Source organism: Parasteatoda tepidariorum, chromosome 7 (genome assembly GCF_982258835.1).
Source record: "Parasteatoda tepidariorum strain Cologne lab strain chromosome 7, Ptep-v5.0, whole genome shotgun sequence".
In the NCBI taxonomy this organism is placed as follows: Eukaryota; Metazoa; Arthropoda; class Arachnida; order Araneae; family Theridiidae; genus Parasteatoda; species Parasteatoda tepidariorum.
Genome location: NC_141761.1, coordinates 61,112,301 through 61,120,489, shown reverse-complemented (window position 1 = coordinate 61,120,489; position 8,189 = coordinate 61,112,301). Strand labels below are relative to the sequence as shown.

The 8,189-nt window shown below is 31.1% G+C and overlaps 1 protein-coding gene across 1 annotated transcript in view; it reads left to right on the top strand.

Moving 5' to 3' along the window:
* The first annotated feature begins 2,436 nt into the window (after window positions 1-2,436).
* The window catches only part of LOC107437431 (uncharacterized), a 455,576-nt gene continuing 449,823 nt past the window's right edge, over window positions 2,437-8,189 (top strand). The window contains exon 1 of the mRNA XM_016049433.5: window positions 2,437-2,782. Coding sequence (XP_015904919.1) covers window positions 2,606-2,782 — 177 coding nt within the window. The 5' untranslated portion in view covers window positions 2,437-2,605. The remainder of the gene's footprint in view (window positions 2,783-8,189) is intronic.

Sequence of the window (8,189 nt, the reverse complement as noted above, 5' to 3'; positions counted from 1 at the left end):
TGGTTTTATATGTGATAAAATTAAGTAACTTTAAGCAAACGTCAGTAATTTTAACAGCGCTAGTTTAGTTTTAGATGACACAAAAATTCTCCTTTTATTAACCTCTATTTTACTAACAAACTTCATTTCTCTTCAAATATATGTTTTTTTCCTATGTAAACTATAAGTTAACATCATCTACGAACATTTAAAATTATTAAAACAAAATGCATTTTTAAATGTACAAATGCCTGGCCAAGGTTGTCCAGCAGTGGACTGATCGTTAAGACACGGTTCCCAACAGAACACCGAAGTCAAGTATGGGTCAATGGCTGTGGTCAATGTGCGGGTGGGTGACCACTATGCGTAGGGACCGTGGTTGTGTGGTATTGGTCCTCGTTAAACTGTTCTACCGTAAAGTGCTCGACTTCGCGTGCAGGTCGTCGGGCTACCGAAACGGGGGTGCCATTCCCTCTAACGAGGATCAAAATTGTGACGACATGCCTTCAGATCACCCTGAGGGATATTTCGCAGACCATCGCCAGTAGCCCATTGTGTAGCTCTAGTGTAACGTAAATGAACTACAACAACAACAGCCTGGACAAGGTTGCTCTAAATTAATATTTTAACTGTTACTAAATGAATACTAAGAAAGAGTAAGTAAAAATACTACATTAAGGCTGGTCCAGCATACTAAAATGGAATCGTAGAGGTAGTGGATCTTAATCCCACCGTAACCCTGAATGCATCTATTTACTAATATTTATTTATTTATTGTTACGCAGGCTTGTGTGCTCTCTACAAAGCTTTGCCAATATGTCCTTGATTTACATGTAGCACTATAAAAAGAAAGACAACACATACATACAACCTAGGACACGGTGGGATTCGAACCAGCTACCTTCCAATCGATGCATCTTAGTAATGTTTTTCCCCCTCTAATTTAATAATTTCTAATAAATGAATTCAGTTTAGATACATATACAGGATCGAGTGATTCATGCAAATAATTGCTTGATTCGTGCCAAATTGTAGAACAGATAACATAAAAATGAGAAAAGCAGCATAAAGGTATTGAATCCGCTACCTCTACCACTTTTCAGCGTTTAGCAGAAGGACATCAATCCTCGGCAATGGTGTCCCCAATAATATATGGTTGTTTTACTTGAACCTCGTTGCGCAGTATTGCTATTCTACTAACCACTCTGAAAGTGTATATGTAGAGGGTTTGAATCCCGTTATATCATTCGATGCATAGTCTTTCCGTATTATGTAAAATTGTGCTATTTGTTTTTTAAACAGAAAAGAGTTTTTAAGCAGTCCTTTTTATTTACAGAGAAACCCACATATGCAAGCAAATAAACAAATAAATCCCAATACCTCATAAAAGAAGGATTAAACAGTTATTATGGTATGATATATCTGAGTTTAGTATCTTTAGAACACTTTAATCAAACATTTGAAGCCATAATTTTTGTCCCTTTAACCCTTGTTATAATTGAAAAAAATTTATCAGAATAAGAAATAATTATTAGTCATCTAACTCCTATGAACTATTTGAATGAACAGCCATTTTAAATAAACCGTAGAAGTGTAAACAGATTATCTGCAGGTTATCGGCCTTAACAGATTATCTGCCTTAAAATTACCATATAAATGGTAAAATGATTGATTGTTCTGATGATCATTTTAATAATTTTGTCATGATACTTTGGAGCATAATTTTATTTTTCTTCGCTTAGCAAACATTTACGTTTCTTCACTATTAATTAATAATCCCATCATATCGCTATTCTGTCCATTAAGAAATAGAGATGTAGAATAGAGAGAAGAAAATGCTCCAAATAGGAACGGTTTAAAAGTTCTTTTTTTTCATTTGACAGAAAAAATTATTTTTTCTTTAGTTTAGTGCATTCTGTGTTAATTAGAAGCACAACGCGAGTTTTTTTTACGGATAAAACGTGTTCTTTATTGTTAAATTTTTATGCTTTAATTTAATTTGCTTCTTAATACCAATTAATTATAAAGCGTTTATTATCTGACAAATTAATATCAATTCAAAAAAAAATTAATCAAAATCAATGTAATCAAACGGTTGACACGTTCAATCTTCCATCCATTCAATCAACTATTATCCATATTAAAGAAAATTAATCAACTATTAATTTTCTTGCTTTCCATCCCCCCACATAGCTTTAAGAAAAGATTGCAGACTAAGTCAAAAATAGAACAAGATTTAACCCAGTGGTCTGTAAGTGCGCAAATTCTTTTACTATTGCGCCGAAGACTACACGATTATTTTAAGAGCTAACGTGACTGGAGAATAAAGTACTCTGGGAAGAAGGAAATATCTTTCTAGCCAAAAATTATACCCCTCTCTACCCCCAACGGGATAACCCTAAAGACAGAGATCACGAGCAGATGGCGCTGCAAGGGTTGAAATTTACCCCACCCCTTACATCCTAACTGGAAGAATATTTGCCGGTGTACTTCTCTCTATTGCATCACTGAACTTTATTCAGAACAGAAGGATCGAAGGCACGCTCTTATTTATATTCGAAGATCGAAATATTCAGAACTTGAAAAACGTGCGAAAATAGAAGTGTGTTTTGTGCTTGAATGAAACATGTTTTCGTTGTCTGTTTGTGATCAGGTGCGTTTTAAAACCAAAAAAGGAACGGTGTTTACATCTTTGCCCGTATACTTGGAGTTTGGAAAAATTACAAAAGGAGATAAAAACAGTAAATATGTAAACAGTGGTGACTGGCTCAAGTTGAATGCTGGTGACTGGGAATCAAGACAGGTAAAATAAATATAAATTTATAGTTTTAGAAATAATAAATATTTAATCGATTTGTTAATTGTTTTAAAAGATCATGCCATATACAATCAGGTAAATTTTGCATTTTAATACTGATATTAGAACTGGAATGAGTAAGAATTAATTTTAAATTCACTAAATTGTCTACATCAATAACAAATGCAGGATATTGTACAGAATATAGCTATGAGCTGAAGTAATTGAATTAGCGGATGCACACGGTTTGAAGAAAAAATATAAGAGTCAGATATAAGTAAAATATTTTCAAAGCATGGTAATTAAAAAATTGCTAATTTCATTTTATTTATTCAAAATGTTCTGAAATAAAAGGCGAACTGCAATTTTTTAACAGTTTGCGATCTAAAATTTAGTTTATATACTGGCATTTTATGCAGATGGCCCAGTATCTTTAAGTTATGAAAATCCAATTCTATTATAATCTTCCAATTTAATCCCGTTTATTTTGTAATGCTTTAAACTGTAATGCTAATTTTTCGAATAAAAAATAACAGCGTTTTATTATTGATAATTTTGTTTGTATTGTTGATTTTATAAAAATATGATCCAATTTGTGTCATAAAAAAATAGATTAGAAATGTTCTTTTTTAAATATTAAATAACATTTAAGAATATTTGATCAAGTGTATATTTTCAAATGTTATATGAAAGTAAAGTCTCTCTTGTTTATGATAATACATGCACTATTTGTAACATAAACTGCAAAAATATTTGTACACTATAAATCTGGAAATCTTGATTAAATTAACAATACAGGTTAAAAAAGGATTAAAATATATTTAAATTATCACCATGAAGAATAAGCACAAAACAATTTTTTTAAGTACCAGTATCATTGTTCTTATAATTAATGAAATACAATCATCTGCCAAAACGAAAATTTAAATTTTAAAACTAATATTTTTAATGTTTAAATTTTATAAGGATTTGAAATGAATTAAAATATTCTTAAATAAACTAAGATAAAAAAGTATGAAATTGTTTTTATCATTTCCAAAGACTAGAATAAAAAATAGCTCTGATTGATCTGTAAAATTGTCTTATAAATATTAAATAAACGAAATGAAAAAGTTAAGTAACAACTTGTTAGAAATTATTAGTTTTGCGAAATAAATATTAAGAATCATACAACAAAATAAATGTTGAGTCGGTTTCTGTTAAAAAAAAATTGTACATTTTCCAGCATTTTGACCAATTAATTGCCCTACTCATATAGCAATTATAGTTATTGCATCACTATAACCTAAGGCATCCTATTGTAACGGTATTTCTTTAACTCTGTTTTCTTCTTTCTTTGCATCTGGTATTTTGAAGATTATTCCTGTTGTGAAGTTTTTTTATTTATTTAGTTTAGGTCGATATGAATATTTCCACATCTTCATTAAATAAATAATTTTGAATGATTTTTTATAAAATTGATGTTTGGTGACAACAGTTCGAATATTTGTGTTTCAAACAAATGTGAGAAATAATCAAATTATTTTAAATTTTGCTGATACGAATCGAACTGTGAGACTCAGGTAAAGTTGTTGAATCCTCTTCATAAATGTCTATTACATAAAAACTATAAAATAAGATGCAACACTTTACTGTAATCATAAACCATATTCTCTTACGAATACGTCTATCTCCAATGAGAATTCTCGTATTCTGATTTAAAATTAATATTTTTAATCAAACTAAAATAATTTTTCTTAAACTAAGACTTTTCAGATTTTTGAAATACATAGTATTGTAATGTCATTTCGAACCAAAACAATTTAAACTGTTTACATATCTGCAATTTTATTGCTCTAGAGAACAGGGAGTAGTAATTGAATAGATCAGAGAAAAATCAAAATCCTAAATTGGACATCAAACCGGCGAACTCATTACTTTGGTATAATGGTTATATCCTTCATTGCCAAACGTTTTTGTCTGTGTAGATTCCAGTTACTGTTGTATCCCAGAGCTATTTCAACGTTTAAAGATAACATATAAAATTTGGCATCATTAAATGATCACGGGATTCAGCGAGAATCTCTCCTTACCGAGGAGTTATGTTCTTTTCACCAAATTCTAATGTCTGAAGGTAGCGGGTTCATATCCCACCATAATCCAGGATGTATCTTTGAACTGTACTTTTCGAGTGTGAGCTGCCCCGCCGTGGACTAATCGTAAAAACGCGGTTTCCAGAGGTCAGTAAGCGGGTGAGTGACCACTTTGATCAGTCAAAGTAGGGAACGAGGTTGCACGGTATCGGTCCTCCTAAAACTACTCCATTGTAAAGTGCTCCACTTCGAGAGCAGGTCGTCGGACGACCAAAGCGAAGGAGCCAACCCCACAGCAGAGGATCAAAATTGCAATGACATGTCGTCGGATCATTATCGGGGGCATATCCCAGGCAGTCGCCAATAGCCAATTGGGCAGCTCTAGTGTGACCTAAATAAAAAGCCTACCTACCTATCTTGTTTGTGCCAGCTGTTTCTGTATCATCTGTTTTGTGCAGTTATGAATTTTGTAATGGTTTTCTTATGTGCCGAGTTTTGTGCGAGCTAGACTGTCGTCCAGACGTGGACTATACGGTTAAGGGTTTTGCAAACCTAGGTACGTGTCCACGTCTGGAAGAAAAGAAAAAAAAAGCTGTTTTTGTACCAAAAATTATTTTTTAAGCCATTCTTTCAATTTAGCGCAGTCCCGCAGTGGACTGATCGTTAAGACACGGTTCCCAGCAGATCACCGAAGCCAAGCATCACTGGCTGCGGTCAGTGTGCGGGTGGGTGACCACTTGGATCAACCTGCGTAAGGACCGAGAGTGTGCGGTATTGGTCCTCGTTCAACTGTTCTACCGTAAAGTGCTAGACTTCGCGTGCAGGTCGTCGGGCTACCGAAGCGGGGGTGCCACCCCCTCTGCAGAGGATCAAAATTGTGATGGCATGTCTTCGGATCATCCTCAGGGATGTTTCCCAGATCGTCGCCAATAGCAAATTGTGCAGCTCTAGTGCGACGTAAATGAACAACAACAACAATTGAGCGCACAAGACTGTATCTGTACCAATAACTAAATAACAAAAAAGGGGAATCCCCAGTCAAGTCGTTCGTCATTGATCCTTAAGTCGCTCTATGAATTCGTGTGTGTCGTATCATTAACTGATAGTTCACCTGGAGTTCAGCAACCTCAATGAAACACTTCTATATTTTTTCATTGTCGGTTCTATGAAGAGGAGAGTATTTTGACTCACTTAAACTTTAAATGAAAAATTGTGCAAAAGTTTGAAAAAATATTAGATTGAAATTATGTAATTAAGCTTTACTGCAGTTAAAATTAAATGTTCGGCAAAAGTGAATAACGTATAGAATTTCCATTCTAATACAGAAGCAATTTTTATTATTCATTGAATTCTTATTATTTATTTTCATTCTAATTTCTTTTTAAAAAAAAATTCCTTGTTTTCATTTCCTTTTTTTATAATAGATTTATTACAATACATAATAGTCATACAACGAAAGATGCGTCATATTAAAGTTATAATTAATTTTTTTAAATATAGTTTTCGCTCATATGTTCTCGTTGTATTCAAATTTGAAGGCTTACGTTATTCAAAAAGAAATATCTTCTCACTACTTATAAAACTGGGTTTTTTTTGCTATCAGATAGAGTAGCAGATTTTGAATAATCATTGGCCAGAGATTAATGTCAGATTCAGACTAGATTTATTAGCTGTTGCTGTGATTATCAGATTTGACCCTTGCCACAGAAAATTTATTAAACATATTTTTCACATTTTTTCCGATTATTTTCTATTAATTCAGGTCGAAATAAATAAAAAATAATATATTTGGCATTTCAATCATTTATGGTTGTGAAATTCAGCATGACATACCCCTGTTTTTATCAACAATAAAGGTAAAATCTTCCTAACACGGCTCACTTCCAAACATTTTTTTTTTGAATTTGCACTTATTCGCAGTTATTTGGATCCAAAAAAAAAAACAGTTATCCGACATTGGTACTTCTTTTAACTACAAAATAAACTATTGATAAATTTTGGAACAAGAATAAAAAAAAATTTCCAACTACTTTTTTCTTAATTTATATTTTAATGCAAATATAATTCCGATAAGCTAACAATTTTTTAAAAATAACTATTAAACTAATTTTTTTTTAATTAAAATTTACCAAAGACATATTTTGCTTGTATTTAGACCGTCGGAATTTTTTTTTTGAAGGGTCATGGGCGTCTCATCTGCGTCTAAGTGCTAAGCGTTTTCTGCAACATTTCCTAATGCCGTGGTTTTATTTAAGATTTTATTGAAAATTATAACCAGACAAAGGAGAGTTAAAAAAAATCAATATGCTGGAACCATATTCTTTAAGAAAGCACAATCAATATTTACTCGAATAGAAATTTACAATTTTTCTTGGATGATCTGAAACTAAAGAATATCAGTTGGTTCATAATGAATGTAATGAAACGAATATGCTAATGAAAATCGATCCAAGTAAACCCTGAATTTGAATAACGAAATTTCTATTCCATCGTTATTCATGTAACGAAATGAATAGTTAAATTACTGAATAGAAGTTCATATGTATTTTTCCAGTGCAATTTTTTTAAGAACTACAAACACTAGATTTTTATTATTTACGTTTAATGTGTTTTCTATTTTTTTAACAAGCACCTTTCAATTTAAATTTATCTCCAAAAGCGTGGAAACAAGTCAAAAAAAATTTTTTTGCAATATTTGTTATAATTAACTCTATTTATTTTATGCATTTGAATGCATCAATTTAATTGTTATTATCATTTTAGTTTGCAAATTTCAACTAATGTAAAAAAACTGAAAAAATACAGTTTAATAATTTATAATAGTTTATGTTTGTCTACAGTTTGTATAGTGAGCAAAAAAAACGTTCTATCCTGAATTTGATCTAAGATCAAAACAAACTATTGCAATTAATTATTGTTACAAACTATTTTGTTATAGTTACGCAAATATACAGTCAAGAAAAAAATGTAATATAACAAAAATGCTTTAATTAGCAGTAAAGTTTACAAATTATATAATTTTTTATTTTGGTTTAAATTGATTTGACAATTTAAAAAAAATGTTAATAAAATTTACAAAAAATGCCGGAAAAAATTATTTTAACGCATTTGAGCAAAATTCTAATATGACTGATTAATTTAATTTATCAATTTTTAGTGTTAGAAATTAAGTTAAATAACAATGTTACATTCTAACTCTAGGATTTCTTGTTACAATGAAAGAGAATGCTAAAATTCTCAAAATTTTTATTCAATACATTGAGACACAAATTATGCAAAATGAAAACATGAAGCAAGCAATGTTTATTTTTCGTTGACGAAAAGACAAAGAGAGTTAGGAA